The sequence below is a fragment of the Podarcis gaigeae genome (assembly GCF_964106915.1).
Source record: "Podarcis gaigeae genome assembly, chromosome: 2".
Lineage (NCBI taxonomy): Eukaryota > Metazoa > Chordata > Lepidosauria > Squamata > Lacertidae > Podarcis > Podarcis gaigeae.
The window spans coordinates 115,928,741-115,946,984 of record NC_139679.1 but is presented as its reverse complement, the minus strand read 5'-3'; the positions used below and the strand labels follow the sequence as shown (position 1 = coordinate 115,946,984).

The window sequence follows — 18,244 nt, the reverse complement described above, 5'->3', positions numbered from 1 at the left end:
GTGCAAAAGACGTTCTTGTTCAACTTGTTTGCTCAGGAGGAGCTGCTCTTCGTTGGAGCAGGCTTCCTGAAAATTAACTATGAACCCTCAAATTTGGGATCCCCTCCAAATCTGTGCCAAAGTTTTGCAAGGAAAGCCTTGCATTTCGCAGCTGAGTAATTGAAACACGGGGTTCGCAGTTAACACCCCGAAATCCAACAGTCTCCAAATCACTTCGAACCAGGGCCGACTAGTTTTGCAAGGAAAACCCAGTGGGGCGGGAATGAAATGCAGCGGCCTGGTGAACGGGATCGTTTCACACTGCAACATTGTGTTGCAGGTGCCCATGATAACAGGTGCATTATCAGAAAGCAGATTGTGCGGCCTGGGACGGAAACAGGGAAGAGAGGGGTGTGCGATGGTGCATCTTGAAAAAAGGGTATGGGCGGCTGCAACCCTGAGCAGCGGCACCCTCCCGGCACTGCAACACTTTGCTGCCGATCTCCCGCTTGCTCTCCCAGGCGCAGGCAGCGCTGCGATGCGAGGTCTCTCCGGCACCTTCCCGTGCGCGCGTCCCACCGCCAGGCGGCCGATGCTCCGCTCTTCCCTCTTCCTGTCTCCGCCGGGCACCTCGGCGGCAGTGGGCAAAACTTTCTCGAGCTGCCGCGCGAGATCCGGTCAGCGGCGTCTATGGAGATGGAGAGCTGGGGCTCCCGGGCGCCAGGGCTGTAGCCCGCCTAGACGGAGGGAGGCCGGCTGAGTCCCAGGAGGAGCGCGCTCCGGAGAGGCCGCTTGCAGCAAGGGGGAGCCGGCAGCGAGAGCTGGATTCTCCCGTAGCAGTTCCTCCCTTCTCTCTTCCTGTATTGGTCTCTACAGCCACAGCAGGCGGTATAACCTCACGATATTGACTTAAGCGGCAAAGGCTCACTCCTCTATTGTCTCCCAAGACAGATGGGTGCCAGCTTCGAATATAAATTCACCCACATTCACCCAGAGTCGGAGCTCTCAGCAATCATCCCACTCCAACACAAAATGCAAACACTCCCAGGATATATACATATTCCTTTTATTATGTAATTGTGATTATATCTCACAATGCATGCAATCCCAGTTTCAAGGCCTTTTGTGACTCCCAAAGATTGCAGTTGTACTAACTTCTTCATTTCTTATCAGTCCATGTCCAATTGCTTCCTGCTGAAATGGCAATAATGGGGAAACATTCTGGAAATATTGCAGAATAGATACTAAGGCACAGTGGATGTGTGGATAGTCCAGCATCAATCCATGACTAAGGCACTATGATTGCATCAATGACACGTCACAATACACACCCACAAAAAGTTGAGGGGCTCCTCAACAGCCTGCAATGGAGCTTTTCTTTAATACTGGTGGTTTTTTTACTGGCATATACCTCCCAAATAACCAAAAATTGAAATAAAATACAAATAAAATTGATTGTAAACAATACAAAAGCTGTTCCCCCCCCCAAAAAAACAAAACTATTGTAAAACCATGAAACAGCATAAAATCATAAAGTATATTAAACCAGTTATTAAAAGCCAGGGGGTGGGGGAGATCCTGCCGATTCTGGGGGGGGGACCATCATTGGGGGTGCATCCCATAACAAAGGTGAAGACCACAGCGAAGTCTCCATGTGCCTTACATAGGGCACACATAGTCTTGTTGCTGGACTACAACTCCCATCATTTCTCCTGACCATGCTGGTAGCGGCTGATGGGAGTTGTAGTCCAACATCATCCAGGACACACCATGTCAGCTACCCTGATACAGAGAATCCAATTGTTAATACAAAAGATTTATGAAGCAATCCCAAAAACAATGAGCCAGAGGCTTTGCTGAATTCAGAGATAGTTACCGTATTTTTCGCTCTATAACACGCACCTGACCATAACACACACATCGTTTTTAGAGGAGGAAAACAAGGGAAAAAACATTCTGAATGAAACAGTGGATGTATCATTTTTGGGCTTCATGCTGTGGCCACAGACATGTGATCTGATGGTGAATTTGGGGTGACCCAATGCCAAAATCCTGAGAATCCCTGTGGATCCATGCTTTGTAACCATGTTTTTGCACCATTGCAGCCCCAGGCAACAGTGGGTGCGTGATTTTGGGGGGGCAGGCTGTAGCCATGGACATGCTATGTGATCTGATGGTGAATTTGGGGTGACCCAATGCAAAGATCCTGAGGATCCATGTGGATCTATGCCTTGTAACCACATTTTAAGTGGGGAGCAAAGGAAAAACAAAGAAGGGACATGAGAGGGGTGTGCAGAGAAGCAGCTGGCTAAGAATGCAGGAGAGGGATTTAACTGGTTGGAGGAAAGAAAGGCAAAAGTTTCCCCCCACCCAAGCCAGCCATCTCTCTCTCTCTCTCTCTCTCTCTCTCTCTCTCTCTCTCTCCCTCCCTCCCTCCCTCCCTCCCCCTCTCTCTTTCCCTCCCCCCTCTCTCTCTCCCTCTCCCTCCCCCCTCTCTCTCCCTTCCCCCCTCTCTCTCCCTCTCCCCCAGCAGCACCGGAGCTTGCCTGGAGGGGAGGGGCTTTCCCTGCTCTTTGTTCCGTTTCAGCAAACACAGCAACGAAACAGAGGAGGGTGGGCAGTAAGACCCTGAGGCAGAATGCAGGAAAGCAGCCGCTTCCTCTTTTCAGTTTTCCCTTCTCCGTGAAGCGCCGCGATTTGATTTTTGGCTGATTTTTCGGCTCCAGGGACCACACATTCGCTCTATAACACGCACAGACATTTCCCCTTCCTTTTTAGGAGACAAAATCTGCGTGTTATAGAGGGGAAAATACGGTATGTCTGAGGAAGTGTAGAGGTGGTGAGGATAAATTTGCATGGGGGTGGGGGTGGGGGGGGTTAAGTTGATGCATCACAGATATTCTTTGCATTTCCTTCTCACCTGAGGTCCACAAGGCAATGAGCTTTAGTTGCAAAAGTGGGAAGGGATTGTTTTCTAGGAATACGTGTGTATTTTAACAAGTTGTTGAGCAATGAAAAGCGGGTCGAAGTTAGTGGAGGCTGAACCCTTTTGATGAACAAATTGTTAATTGACACGGTTAAAGTATTATGGTCTGTTAAGGACTCAGGTGCAGGGGAAATTCTGGGAAAGGGAAGGAAAGAGAAAATCCCAGGTTTTGTTCCCTTTCTTATTTCTGCTGATTGTGGCTCCTCTCGAAAGGTCTCTGCAAAGAGGTCAAAACTGGCAAATGTTTTCATCTCAGTCATTCTGGTGTGGAGAGAAATTTCAACTGGGCTTGTGAGGCAGATTTAGTCTCCCCAGGAGATCCTGAGGGGGGCTTTTTCTCCCCTCAGCCAAATGAGAGGGAGGAGGGTCTCTCCAGAAAATGAGTCTTCTGAGAACGTGTAGAGTTTGGCTCCTGAGTCAGCATCAGAGAAAGACAAACATCCTCCTTCATAGTCCAGAGTCACCCGGATCCTCCTGGGCTTCTCACTCAGGGACAGAGGAGAGTAACGAAGGGAGTTGTAGACCTGGTACTCACCATCCATCATCCCCACACCCCAGATCCTTCCCCCAGGCATTCTTACGAAGCGGCGCTGTCCCCACTCACACTTGCTGGCGACCAATAAACCCCACCCTTCTGCACTTTCCACAGTGACTTCCCAGAAATGTCTGCCGGCTGTGAATCCCTGATGTCCCAACACACAATGCCAGTGGTTTAGTCTCTCAGGATTATTGGGCACGAATAGATGTTTGTCTCCATATATCACATTGCTCTGATCCTTGTCCAGGACAAGCCATTGACGGGCTGTGTCTGGATGCAGAGTCACATTTGCTGTTGGGGAGAAGATGAGGAAATGAAAAGAGAGGCAGAATCAACCAAGAGGCAGAGGCAGACATCCTGATCCAAGAAACACTCAGAAGAACCAAATTTCCTTTGATAAATGGGGATTCCTCACGTTTCATTCAGGATTGGGATACTCCCCTCTTTCTGCCAGGCTCACCTCAGAATAAATTCCTTCCCCAGCAGGTTTTTAAATAATGTTTATTTGTTCCTTTTTCCTCAATGTATTTTATCGTGTCCCTCCTGTCAATCCAGTCACCCTTCAAGAAGCAAAACAGCCCAGAAAATATTCACTCAGCTCTTCTATGCAGTGAAGGGGAAGAAGGATGGATGGGGCCAAGAGAAGAAAAATGGTCCTCCTTTGAATCTCTCTGTGTGAATTGCCCATTTGGGGCTTTCAGAGGCTTACATTGAAATCAGGGGGAATAAATCAATGTAGGCAACCTAACAAATGCAAACCTCCAGGATAACCAGAAGGAAACTGCTGCTCCTATTGCTGTTTGTGGGAAAAGTAAATAAAACACAGTAAGAGCCTGCAATGTCCAATTTTCAGACTAATACATTGTCGGGTGTAAAATCCTTGCAGCTACTCATTACCTTTGATATCCTTCATACCAACATACAGAATGTGATTTTTAATGCAGAATTTTGAGATCCGCCTCTTCAACTTTGAAAGGAAATCCATTGGACTGACACCTGATGGGGAAAATAAATATTAATCCATTCAATTGCAGAATTTCTGAGTGCAGCAAAAGAAAGCAATTGAGAGGAGGAAAGCTGAGAGACACACACAGAGGAATGGAGTCACAGAGGGGAGATGATTCCTCCTTACTAGGGACTCCAGAGCCAGACATCTGAGGGCCAAAGGAGCAGCCCCAGATCTCCTCAGTTAAATCTACTCAAATGGAGAAATAAAATCAAGTGATATCATCCTGCTCGGAGCTTTTCAATTTTGGCTGCATTACCTACAACATGCAAGAAAAATGTGGAAGAGAAAAAGATGACTGCTGCTGTTGACAAAAATGAATTGTTCCTTCTAGCCTCTTATCATGAACCCAAATGACACCTTGAAGTTATGTATTGCAGCTGGGATATGTTCAGGAACACAACACACACCTCAACTCCTGCTCCCTTGTTGGAACCTTTCGCCATATCCTAAGAGCTTGGAGAGTCGGGTTTTATGTCCTCTCCTCCTGGACCTTTTCCAGTTTCACAGAGTGATATTACTGGAGATGAGCAGGATCCACTTACCTCTGCAAGGTTCTTCTCACCTCCTAGAAGGGAAAAGAGGAAAAGAAGAAGGGGATTCACCACCTACCACAGGCCTAATGAAGACCCATCGGACCCTGGAAGGGATGCCCTCTGATCCTCTTGAGTGAGTCTGCCTAGCAGACACCAAAGATTTGGATAGGGATGAATGAATCTAACAATTTCAATTTCTCTCAATTTTTATCTTTCTGATCTTGTGCAGTTCTACAGATTAGTTTCTGATTATTTTTTTTTAAACATGGTGAAAACCTCTCCATTCTGAAGAAAATCAGCCCTGAGTGCTCACTGGAAGGACCGACCGTGAAGCTGAGGCTCCAATACTTTGGCCACCTCATGAGAAGAGAAGACTCCCTGGAAAAGACCCTGATGCTGGTAAAGATGGAGGGCACAAGGAGAAGGGGGCGACAGAGGACAAGATGGTTGGACAGTGTTCTCGAAGCTACCAGCATGAGTTTGACCAAACTGCGGGAGGCAGTGGAAGACAGGAGTGCCTGGCGTGCTCTGGTCCATGGGGTCATGAAGAGTCGGACACGACTAAACAACAACAACACTCACTATAACTTATTTTCTTATTAAATTATTTTCCCCCCATGGTTATGTTTTGTTTTTTACATAAAACTAATAAATGACAAAAGAATTAATGGCTAATTGCCTGAGATGGAAAGTGGGCATTAGAGACCTGTTATGAATAACATAATTTTTAGACAGTACTTTGCACCAGTCTCCAAGTGCATTATCCAATAGACGGGCTTTCCCACCAATAAGTGTGGGTGGGCAGGAAATAAAGGCAGTCTTACTGTCTTAAATTCTAAAATTACTTCCTCCCTTCATCCTCCAGGCAGGAGATTCTATGCATTTAACCAGTGCAGGGTGTTCTGTCACAACCTGTGTTTCCTTGATTGAAAGCATCCCAAACAGCAGATCCTCTGCCCTTATTTGCATTTTATAATCAATAACTAGATTTCTGTTCATGACAACAGTGTTGCCGAAGCCTCTGAGCAATGAGGCTTATTTCTTACAGAGGTGCACTGCAGTGGACATGCAGAACAGGATCTCAAGCGATTTCAGGGTTCCAACCATGTCAAAATGAAATAAAGCAATCCTTGTTGTTTTGATTTATTGCACACTTTTCACCTTAAGGTCTCTGGGCAGGTCACAATCTTTTTTAAAAAAATAAATAAATAGAAATGGGCAGGGGGAGAATTACAACCACAGGATTGGGGTAGGTTCTAAATATCATTACAGTATAATCATCATCATTATTATTCCCTGACTTTTTCCCTGATGAGACTCAAGGTGGCTCATAGATAAAACAGAAACAGCTAAAAACATGTGTGGGGTGGGGTGGGGTGGGGGAAACAACCCTAAAACGCAATTAAACATTGCAAATAAAAGATCTGTTAAAACATACAGATAATTACCATTAAAACATCACAGCGCCAGCCCTTTCCTTAAAAACAGTTCCCAAAAGCCTGTTGGGACAATAAAGCCCCAACTTTGAAGGGGAACAAGCTCATTTATATAAATAAATAAAGCCCTGACTATGCACAACAAAGCCTTTGCCCCTTGAGAAATCCACTCCCTCACAGATCGCAGCGAAAGACGCAGCTCCCTCCTTTTTTCCTTCGCTTCCCGTCTGAAGGGTTAAAACGAGCGGCGCCCCCTGCGCCTAGACAAACCCGGAAGTGCGAGGTCGGGCGAGTTTCCTCTTCCTGTGCTTTCCTCTTGGCTGGGTGGGAAGCAGCAGCAGCAGCAGCAGCAGCCTCTCGGGCTGCATCTAAAACTCGGGCGCCTGGGGGGCTGCGGGAGGATCCGGAGTCTGCAGCCGGCGAGAGGTGGGTCGAGATGATCTGCGGGGCGGGGTGGGGGAGGGTGGAAAGAGGGAGGAGATGAGCAAGGAAGGTGGGGAGGAGGGAGAGAGCGAGGGATGGAGGAGACAGGAGGAGGGGCAAGCATGTAGCCCCCCCCAAGAGACAGCTCCCCACCCCCCACCCAGATCAAGTGGGGCAGGAGGGGCTCTGTGCTGCTTCTCCACCCAATTCAAGAGCCAGGAGGGGATGGATGGGGGGGGGGGAGTGAAGACTCTGCAAGGACGGGAGGGGGGAAAACAGAGAGAGAATGGCATAATCCTGGGAACAAAGGAAGGGCACCGCCACTTCCCAATTTTTAAACTGCTTGCATTTTCTTTGCCCTCCTCCTCCCTCTTTCCTTTCCTCGCATCGCCGCCTGCATAGAAAGCGTTAGAGATGCCACATAAACAACTACTGTATGAGATTATGTGCAGCGGATGGGGGCTAAGAGCTGTGCAGCTGCAGGCAGGGTTTGTGTGGCTCTAAGGGAGCTGTCCAGCACTCCTGTCAAACCGCCGCAGCCCCCTACCCCAACCCCTGCGTGCAAGTATCAAAATATTGAAAGGAGGTTGGGGCCCTCAGCTAGAGAATAAGCAGGAAGATTCACCGACACCTTGCAGCTCTTTGCTAGTTTTTTTTGCAGAAAGTTGGTCTGCAGATTTCGCTCCCTCCCACCTCAGACTTCTGTCTCTCCGCTCACACCCCTTGACACTTCCTTCAGTCCCCATATGTTATCCAAGGAGCACAGCTGAGTGGTGGGACATGTGCTCTGCCTCCAGAAGGCCCCGGGTTCAGTCCCTGGGATCTAAGAATATACAAACATAAGGAGGGCTCTGCCCGAATCAGGCCAGTGGCCCATCTAGTCCAGCACCCTAGTCTCACCGTGGCTGGCCTGTGGGGAAACCTGCGTTGATCAGGACCTGAACACAGGAGCCCCCCCCCCCCACCTGGTATTCAGATGCATTATTGCCTCTGACTGGAGCAAAACCATCTCTGGTGGGGGGGGGGGAGAGACCCCTGCCTGAAACCCTGGAGACCTGCTTCTGTGTAAGGCAACTTCCTGCGTTCCCGCATAATCCAGCGTGTTGGCCCTTGCCCTCCATGCATGCCACCTGCTTCCTGCCACAGTCCTCTTGTGTTCATTCACACAATCTTTGAGCATACCTTTTTCCTGTCGCCTCTCGTTCCACTTCCTTGCGGACAGCCTCTGTGTCTGTCCTGATTTAGGACTCCCAGCTGTGCAGAAAGTGTGTTTCATAGGCTGTGAACGTGAAGGCAGTTCTCCCCCCCCCTCACGTGACCTCAGTTAAAAATGTGGAACACTTCTCTGGGCGCTGGCAGCTTGAATCCTTGGGCGGTTTGCAAGGTCCATGCTGCCTGGTCTAACCCGCCCCCGCCTTAACCCCCCCCCCCGCTTGGTGCAACACTCATGAACTTTGGAGGAAATAACTCTATTGCTATTGTAGCTAGACTGGCCTTCAGGTCTGTCTCCAATCCCTGATCGAAGTGTTGGGTGCGACTTCTTAGAGTCCTAAACAGCTTAGGACGAGGATTCCTGGAGGATGGGATCCTGCCACCTGACCATGCCTATCGACTTGAGCCCAAACAGGGGGAGGTTCACTCAGCATCAGAGATGCAGTTGTACAGAATACGGGAACAAGCATTTCTTTCAAATTACAGAGTTACTCAGTTACTCCCTACGTAGCGGGATGGCATCATCTGTGAGTCTGCCTGCTATGTTTCTGGTCGAGTCACTGCTCTGGGCTTGCAGTCAGGCCTTCTGTGAGGATTGATACTGGAGAAAGCAGCCTTCCTACAGTAAGAGTTGTTTAGTCGTTTAGTCGTGTCCGACTCTTTGTGACCCCATGGACCAGAGCATGCCAGGCACTCCTGTCTTCCACTGCCTCCCACAGTTTGGTCAAACTCATGCTGGCAGCTTCGAGGACACAGTCCAACCACCTCGTCCTCTGTCGTCCCCTTCTCCTTGTGCCCTCCATCTTTCCCAACATCAGGGTCTTTTCCAGGGAGTCTTCTCTTCTCATGAGGTGGCCAAAGTATTGGAGCCTCAGCTTCACGATCTGTCCTTCCAGTGAGCACTCAGGGCTGATTTCTTCAGAATGGAGAGGTTTGATCTTCTTGCAGTCAATGGGACTCTCAAGAGTCTCCTCCAGCACCACAATTCAAAAGTATCTTTATTCCTCTTCCTCCTGCAGGTGCAGAGCACAAGAAGGCATTTCCAACTTCTGTATCTTGACCTGAAAACCCTGCTTGGATTGGGCCATTCACCTTGCGACACTAACAGAACAGCATCCTCCTCCTGCCAGATGATTTTCCCATCTCTGTTGCGGACTTAAGCTTCCATTTGGCGGCTAGTTTTACCAGAGAACTTGCTCCGAGGAATTGGGGGTGGGCAGGCACCCTCACCCACCCCTAACCGGAGCCCGCTGACAAGCCCCCTTCTCCCTGCAACTCTGTCTGCTCCCTTCTTTACCTCTGCAAGAGGGTATCCCTTGGGTGGCCAGATTTGGCCCACGGGCCTTGCCTTGCCGACCTCCAACACGAGACAGGAGTTTCCCCTGCTGATTGACACAATATGGCTACAGGGAGAGGGGAAACGGCTGCCCTCCACCTGCAGTTCCAGGGTGCTCCAGAACCAGGTATGCAGCCAGCGATGAAAATGGAGGCGCAAGACCCATCTGGCCACGAACTAGGGGGAGGGGCAGCTTCCCGCTTCCTTCCGGTTGGCTCCATGCGGGAGTTTTTGGCCGGCGAAGCTCCTCAGCAGGTGAAGCAGGAGCCGGACGAGGGTCTGCAGCAGCACTGGGAGGCCCAGAGGCAGGAGTTCCCCAAGGCAGTGCCCTATCCCCAGCCAGGGTGGCGGAACCCACCACTGCACAAGCCCTTGCAGTGGGACACCAATTCATTCCAGACCTCCTATGAGGCAGCTGCCAACCCGAGCCAGTGGCCCCCCGGAGGGTGGGTAGCCCAGAGCCTGCCGGGCCTCAGCCGGGAAGTCCAGCCAGTCTACGGCGGCTCAGGGCACCGAGAGCGAAGGGGTTACGGGAGCGTGAAGGAGGAGACGCCTGGTGATGACACGGTCAGCGTGGAGATGCGGCGCCAGCGCTTCCGACGCCATCGCTACCAGGAGGCCGAGGGGCCCCGGGAAGTCTGCCGGCAGCTGCAGGAGCTCTGCCACCAGTGGCTGAGGCCTGAGAGGCACAGCAAGGAGCAGATCCTGGAGGCTGTGGTCGTGGAGCAGTTCCTGACAGTCCTGCCCCAGGAAATCCAGAACTGGGTCCGGGAGCACAGCCCAGAAACTTGCGCCCAAGCAGTCGCCTTGTCGGAAGACTTCCTGATGAGGCAGCGAGAAGCCCAGAGAAAAGAACAGCAGGTAATTATTTTTTTTTTAAGTGTCTCTAATAAAATGGGGGTGGGGAAAGAAGAGACAACTTATTTCCCACACCCCATCCTGTGAAAACAAAATGCTAGACCAGAAGGAAATCCTGGAGGAATGCACAGACTGTACACACATTGAAAAATTACGCAGGAATAGTGTATGTTCAATTTCTGTACACTGGTTGTACACTCACTGAACACAATGTGTGAATAGCCCATTGATATTTTAAGGTTGTTTAAATGAATATTCTAACATATAAAACAGAAATATTTAATAAAAATTATATACAGTCGTACCTTGGTACTCGTACGTTTTGGCTCCCGAACAATGCAAACCCGGAAGTAAGTGTTCCAGTTTGCGAACATTTTTTGGAAGCTGAATGTCCAACGTGGATTCCACTTGACTGCAGGAAGCTTCTGCAGCCAATTGGAAGCCACACCTTGGTTTTCGAATGGTTTCAGGAGTCGTACAGACTCCCGGAACGGATTAAGTTTGAGAACCAAGGTACGACTGTATATAAAAAAACAGCAACCCATCACTAAAATACAATTTGACACTGGTAGAATTAGAACTATAAAGATGTATGTAATGTTGGTCTGGTCTGGTTTGAATGGAGAGTCGTTTTGCGGCACAGATTTTTTTCCAAGCAGCATCGCCAGTCCCTCTCTGGCCTGATCTTTCCTCTCTGCTCTTTCCAGGCTCTATGGACGTTTGATGAGGTGGTGGTGAACACCCCCATGCCACAGCAATACCCCTCCGTGGCGCAACAGGTACACTACCCCACAGTGGCGCTGCCAATGCAGTACCCACCCCTAGCCCAGCCGGTGACTTTTCCTGCCATCGGACCGCAGGCTCCGAATCCTATTGTGCCGGAGAGAGCACCGTCCAATGCTGGGAGAACGCTGATCTGCCGGGAACCTGTGCCTGAGGGAGGCAGGAGTCTCAGGCCGTATGGTAAGGATTCTCCGAGGCAGCTACATCGGAGTTAATTTTGAACACTTTGTGGGAGCCCAGTCTAAGGCATCTCTGGTCCTTCAAGGTCTATGGCATGAATCAGACCTCTGTCTCTGGAGAAGGGGGGAGTCTACAGGTTGTTGGATCTGTTTTGAGCATAAGAAGATCTCTGCTGGATCAAGTCCAGCCTCCTCTTCTCACAGTGGCCAACCAGATGCCTGCAGGAAATCTTCCAGGTGGGACCTGAACATAACAGCACTCTGCTTTCTGGGGTTTCCAGCATTCAGAAGCATGCTGCTTCCGACCGTGAAGGCTAGTAGCTTTGCCCTCCTTGATTGGGTATTGTGGTGTTCACACAGGGTCCCCGGACGTTTAACGGTCTATTGATCCCTGTGCCACCACCGTGCTCGCCACCAACCCGTTACTCTCGGGTAAAACACTGAGTCCAGACAGTTGTTAAAATCGAACCAAATAAACAAGTTCATTTTATAAACATTAACAAGTTTATGGTTTCTCAGATAAAATTCCTGTCAGTATCTTAACTTTAGTTTCTTTACCGGCCTATACCTTCTGACTGATTATCTCAACTGTTTGACTGACTCCTCTTAACAAATTCTCTCACTCTTTCACATCAGACTAGCCCAGCCCACAGACTTATCCTCTCTTCTAACTCCAGACTGTCTTCTCAACCACCCTAACTCTTAACTCCAACTCCTCCCCTTGGGTTCCCATTGGTTAGTCATTTTACAATTAGTTAATCTTTCTTTATGAACCCAGTATGATGTCACACACCTAGGAGGGCAAACGCCACATGTATAATCCTCCTTTAAAGACATTTAAGTTGGGGGCCTTCACTGCCTCCAAGTTCCCTAGTTCTACTATGTGCTACATGAAGTACTGGAATCCCCCAACATTCAGTTTCATTGGATATTCATGTTATGAGAGAGGGAGAAAAGCTTTTATCTTATTGACTTTTTCAATAAACTTGTGTCCTGTCACCTCTTGTCTTTTCTCTAAACTAAAAGGTCCCAGATGCTGCAAACTTTGGTCATTGGCAGCATAAACCTGGAGCTCCTCTCTCACCTGGCGTAACTATACAACTGTCTATATCGGGCATAGGCAACCTTCGGCCCTCCATATGTTTTGGCCTACAACTCCCATGATCCCTAGCTAACAGGACCAGTGGTCAGGGATGATGGGAATTGTAGTCCAAAACATCTGGAGGGCCGAAGGTTGCCTATGTTTGGTCTATATGTTATTTGCTGTAATTCCAATTCAAGCTTTTGAAGCTTGATATGTCTATTTTTAGGACCCACCTTATTCCTTTGAGTTGTTTTAAGCTGTTTTGATATTGTGTCTTGTTTGCCCTGGGACCTTAGAGTGAAGGGACTAAAACAACAACAGTGATAATAATGCATGGCTTCGAGTTTTGGGGCTGGGAGGGGGACTGGTGGAATCCCGCTTTTGTGTCAGTTCAGGTGGGCAAAGCAAAAATTCCATGTTGCTCAAGTTAACAGCTGCGGTCGGTATCCAGAGAAGTGTCCCACACTACAAGGGAAAAGAGGACAGGAGGTAAAGCCAAGAGAAGCAGGCTCTGGCTGAGGAACTCCTCCTGAATTTGCCGTCAAAATCTCTGAATGGATGAGGACCTGAGATACAGAGAGCTTTTACATTGCAGCTCCGTTAGGCGGCCAGATTAGGAACCAATCCAGAGATTCCTGCAAAGAAAGGCAGGTATGGCGCTTCTGAGGCCTACACTTCTTTTTCTCAATGGTCTGGGCCTATTTCGCATTGTTGTTAAGAGAATGGTGCCTTTGTGGGGCGGGGAGTCAGAGGCATAGTGGCTTAGGTGTTGTACACCTGAACGAGTGTCTCCACCTTCATTGCTCAGCCCGGACACTGAGGTCCAGCTCCGAGGGCCTTCTGCTGGTTCCCTCACTGCGAGAAGGGAAGCTACACGGGGTGTCCAAACTTTTTTCAAAGAGGGCCAACCAAGGGGGCTGACCAAAGCTGTTGACAAATTGTTGAGCTTTTTTTTAAGATTGAAGTTGTTCAGTTTTTTTTATGATTTTACTCCAGGAAATAAACTGCCACAGGGCCAGATTAGGCCCCCCAAAATGGACTTTGGACATACCTTCTCAGTAGTGGAACGCCCTCCCATCAGATGTCAAGGAAATAAACAACTACAGTGGTACCTTGGGTTACATACGCTTCAGGTTACAGACTCTGCTAACCCAGAAATATTACCTCAGGTTAAGAACTTTACTTCAGGATGAGAACAGAAATTGTGCTCTGGCAGTACAGCGGCAGCAGGAGACCCCATTAGCTAAAGTGGTGCTTCAGGTTAAGAACAGTTTCAGGTTAAGAACGGACGTCCAGAACGAATTAAGTACTTAACCCGAGGTTAAGTACTTAAGGCAGCCCTGTTTAGGGAACTTTTTAATGTTTGACCTTTTATTGTGTTTTTAATGTTTATTATTAGTATTATTATTATTATTATTAAACACTTGTCCCAAACAGGAAATCTACTTTGTGTTTTTGTGTGTGTCCCCCAACCTATGCAGGCCCTATTCAAGAGTTCCGGAGGCCCCTCACGAACGCGGAGCGGATGCGGAACCGGCGGATGCGGAACCGGAAGCAGCGCCTTGAGACCAGCATGCAGCTGGTGGAGTCGGCTTCGAGGGCCCCTTCCATGCTTTTGGACGCCATGCGCGGCTTGCACCGCCAGGACCTGAAGGCCTTTGACAGGGCCAGGCAAGAGGAGAGGCAGCACAGGAAGCAGGAGAGGCGCCAGGACAGGGCCACGGCCCAGCTGATGGTCAACGCCATTGAGCGCTCCCACAACGACCTGGGCGAGTTCCTGGGGAGGCAAACGGCCACCATGGCAGCCATCGCGGCAGTCTTCGCCGGCCAGAGGTCTCCGTCGCAAGGAGCGTCCCTTGGCTACAGCTCGTACCAGGGGAACAGCAACCCACCTTGGGGCCCGCCGGAAGCTGGGACCCCTCTACCGCCTGGTCACGTGCCCGGCATGCCTTCAGAGCCCGTGGCAGGCCCAGCCGTTCCGTGCCCGGTGCCTCCTCTGGCCACCCCAAGCGGCATTTGCAACCCCATCCCAGAACCTCCTCCTACGGACGGACCCCGAGAGGATGCCACTCCAGACTCGCCCACGCCATCCACTTCGGACACCGCGTCGTGTGCGCTAGACACGCGGCCGAGCAGAGGGACGAAAAGGAAGATGTGGGAATGACAAAACTACCCTCTTGTAGTTTTCATTTGGATTTTGATGGAGTTTTCTCAATGGGCAGGGCTGCCAAAACCCTGCTCTTTTCCCCTCCACCTCCCACTTACCCTGGTTTTAACAGGACAGCCCGTCTATCTATGCAAAAAAAAAAAAAAAAGGGCAAAAAGCTGCATGGTCAGGTTGCATACTGGTAGCCAGTGAGAGCTGTAGGGTTCAGAGCCTGTGCTGTTCCAGCAGATAAAAGAGGTGAGTTTTGATCCAGGAGACCTGGGTGAGTGGACCAGTGGACCCGTTGAGGCAAGTCGAATCTGCCTTTCTGTAAAATGGGAATAACTAGCCTACCTCGCAAAAGTTGCGGAGGGGTGCTTTACAAGTGCAAGAGCCCCATAAACACATGCAACGTTGACTTGGTTGTACTTAGCAAGTCAATCTCTATTGTTTAGAGATTTTTTTAAAAAAATTAAGAGGTGGAGAAATGTTATTAAATATTAAAATAACAATTTAAAGGAGGGCCAAGGGCAAGAACTGTTCCAGTGAAGCAGTGTCTTGTGCCAAAGCCTTCAAAGTGGCCCAGTCGATACGGCAATTTCTTAACAGTGCTTTATTTATTATATGATATTTATTATAAAATGTTTTTAATGCCCCTATACTAGCTGTCCGTAGTGGCTAATCAATCCACAAAGTTACAACAGTATTTATTATGAAATCATGTACCCGTAATTCAAAAAGAGAGTATTTTAAACCAGAAGCCAACAAAAGATTTTAAAAAGAGAGCAGTGCAGCAGAGAAGAACATTGTACAATCTCTACTGGGCTTGTCATCGGTGCTATCCCATGAGGAAAGTCAGCATTATACCCATTTTACAGATGGGAAAAAACTGAGGCTGAGCATCAGTAGTGAGGTATTTATTGTTTGTTCCAAGCTCTAATACTTTGTCGTCGTAAAAAGCGACACGCTGGGTGGAGCCGCTACACCAGCTTCCCTGCAAGGTGGGTTGCTGCTGCTTTACTGGGAGAAGGTGGAGAGAAAGAAGGCAAAGAAGTTGATGTGCTGCAAATGTACCAGTGGAGCCCATTGGGTGCTTCTGCTGGTGCTTTTGCACCACACTGACCTCTCCACCTCACTTTTAACTGACCCTCCTGCTTGAGCTGCAGCCATTAGCTCAGGGCTGGGGGAACCTTTGGACCTCCTCCCCCCAGATGTTACTAGACTAGGGCTCCTCCATTGTCTTCCGAGACGGACAGATGCCAATCAACAACAGCTCCCAGCACCCAAGCCAGTTTCCCCTCCTTTTATTTTTTTTTTTTGCAATTCTAGATTCAAGCGCAGCTCGGTTTTTCCCAGGCCAGGCTGGCTTCCTCACCGAAATGTGCAGAAGATGTCAAAACCAGCCTTTCCTTCACGAGAAGCAGCAACAGCTTTTTTGAGACAATCTGCCTTTTAAGAACCTGGGAGGTTCCCCCCCCCCTCCCCCAAGACTGGCACTTGAGACTTGGCATTTTGGAGCCTTCCTGGACCACGCCGTTCAGTTTTGATGGATTATTTTAAAAATAAGTACTGTTTTTAAATGAACTCTGTTAACCTGTCCAGCTTGCAAAACGTGTATTTATTTGTAAATGTATTCTGAGCTTTTTAAGTGGGAAGGAATAAAGGAATGGTGCGGCGGAGAGTCAGGGCAAACTTTGAGGGTGGGATCGCCGGGGTTGGGTTTGGCAAAAGATTAAGAGCAGGAGTAGGAAACCTGAAGGCCTCTGGATGTTGCTGGACTCCAGCTCCCATCATCTTTGAGCGTAGGTTGTGCTGCCTGGGGCTGATGGGAACTGGAGTCCAGCAACACCTGGAGGGCAGTGGGATCCCCATCTCCAAAGCTGTTTTCCATTTGCGCTAAAAGCCACAAATATTTTCAACTTCAAAATGCAGAGGGGGAAATCAGACAGTGAAAACAGTCCACAGGCATGAGTTCTCTCCATGTCAAAACACCCACGTGCTGTTGGGTGAAAACAAGGTCTGGACCTCCTGATAATGTTGGACTCCAACTCCCATCATCCCTGAGCAATCGGCACGCTGGCTGGGGCTGATGGGAGTTGGAGTCCAGAAGCACCTGGACTCCAGCACTGTTACGCATCCTAATGACACTCTATGTTTACCTTTGAAGCTTAGCAGGAAGTAACGCTAGACAAGGTTGGATGAGAGACCAGTTATCAGCCAGATCATTCCCAGCCATGCTGGACCCAGGAATTGTCTATCATTTGGTGCAGAGGGGTTGCAGCTGGTCTTTGCTCCCCTTAAAGACTTCCAGAGCTGTGCCACTTCAGACTGCTTGTGTAACAATATGCTCCTCCATGCACACGCACGCACACACACACACACACACAAAAAGTCCCTGCACGTAGAAAAGTAGCTGGTGAGAAGAAATGGCCTCCAGTCTAAATCCGTGCTCCCCCCCCCCCCAAAGATGCTAGTTTTTCATGTTTGCCATCCTCCTTCAACCTGATGCCCTCCTGATGATGCCCAGATCTCCAGGCTAGGGAAGATTTATTTATAAGAATATTTGTATACTGTAGTTCCGTAAAAAACCTACAAAAATTATCTATATGCACACACACAGAAATTTAAAAAGTATCGATTGCCGGCTATTACTGAAAATGTATGGTGGAGATAGAGGAAATTGTGGCCTGAAGTTGCTACGGGCCCAATTCCCACCGATGGGCTGGGGCTGGCTGGGGCTGATGACATCTGGAGAAGGTCCACAGGTTCCCTGATCCTGCTGAAGATGCGTAGCCCAGACACAGGCTTTCTCTCCTCAGCAAGAACCCAGCCTTTCCCCTCAAAAAGAGCAGTTGGTGAGGCCCACCAGGATAGGCCATAACTTGCTGTGTGCAAATCTGCCAATTGCTAATGCCCAGAGCATTTCCCATAATCCTCTGCAGTGGTTCCCTGTCAGGCACTCAAAGTCTCCTTAGCTGTCTTCTCAGTGACGGGCAATTTGTTTTGCTCGTTCAGAGCAGGGGTGGGGAATCTCTGGCCCTCTTCCTGTTCCCCGGCTCCAGTTCCCATAAGCCCCAGCCAGCATGGCCAATGGGCAGAGATCATAGTCCAATAAGGTCTGGAGCGCCACAGGTCCCCCATCCCCAATTCAGGAGAAAGCAACTTCCAAAGGGCCTCTGTATCTATATTAGGATTTATCCAAAGCAACAGAGTTACTTCTGGGCTATTTGACTTCTCCCCCCCCCATCCCCTCCCCTCTTTGAAAAACAAAACACCATTAACGCAGCATTGTCAGACTCCAAAGATGCCCAGGGTCATTTTAGCAGGCTTTCCAACTGGGGTTTCTCAGATGAATTCCACCTCCCCTCTACGTCACAAGTTTTGAAACTATTCAATAAAGTTTGTAATTTTTCTGTGTGGTCTTGCTTTATCTTGTTCAGCCCTCTTCTCTCCCCACCAAAAAAATCCCTTGATGGTGGCACTTTCAAAATCGCATCGATTCAAAACAGAACTTCATCCCCAGGAACTCCCTTGCTAGTCAATTAATTGGGTCAGAGATGCTTTCTCTGGGTGTGAGGGATGCATTTTTCCATGGGTGATCAGCTGGAGCATGCAAGCTAATGCTGGGTGCTGCCAGAACCAGAAGGCCACCCCCCTCTCTGCCAGCCCTCTCTGGCCTTCCCCTGCTCTCTCTCTCTCTCTCTCTCTCTCTCTCTCTCTCTCTCTCACACACACACACAAA

At 49.1% G+C, this 18,244-nt stretch overlaps 1 protein-coding gene across 1 annotated transcript; it reads left to right on the top strand.

Annotated features, from left to right (window-relative positions):
* Positions 1-6,764: 6,764 nt before the first annotated feature.
* LOC310837536 (uncharacterized protein) lies at positions 6,765-16,181 on the top strand. Its single transcript, XM_083724254.1, has 4 exons — positions 6,765-6,907; positions 9,136-10,313; positions 11,018-11,273; positions 13,838-16,181. The coding sequence occupies exons 2-4, from the start codon at positions 9,516-9,518 to the stop codon at positions 14,518-14,520; spliced, it is 1,737 nt and encodes a 578-aa protein (XP_083580380.1). The 5' UTR covers positions 6,765-6,907; positions 9,136-9,515; the 3' UTR covers positions 14,521-16,181.
* Positions 16,182-18,244: the final 2,063 nt, after the last annotated feature.

What these genes read in the sequence shown, in the direction of transcription:
- LOC310837536 (XM_083724254.1), top strand. Translation starts at nt 9,516, where the DNA reads ATGGCTACAGGGAGAGGGGAAACGGCTGCCCTCCACCTGCAGTTCCAG. An exon ending in CCCAGAGAAAAGAACAGCAG is followed by an intron (nt 10,314 to 11,017) that starts GTAATTATTTTT and finishes TGCTCTTTCCAG; the next exon opens with GCTCTATGGACGTTTGATGA. An exon ending in CAGGAGTCTCAGGCCGTATG is followed by an intron (nt 11,274 to 13,837) that starts GTAAGGATTCTC and finishes CAACCTATGCAG; the next exon opens with GCCCTATTCAAGAGTTCCGG.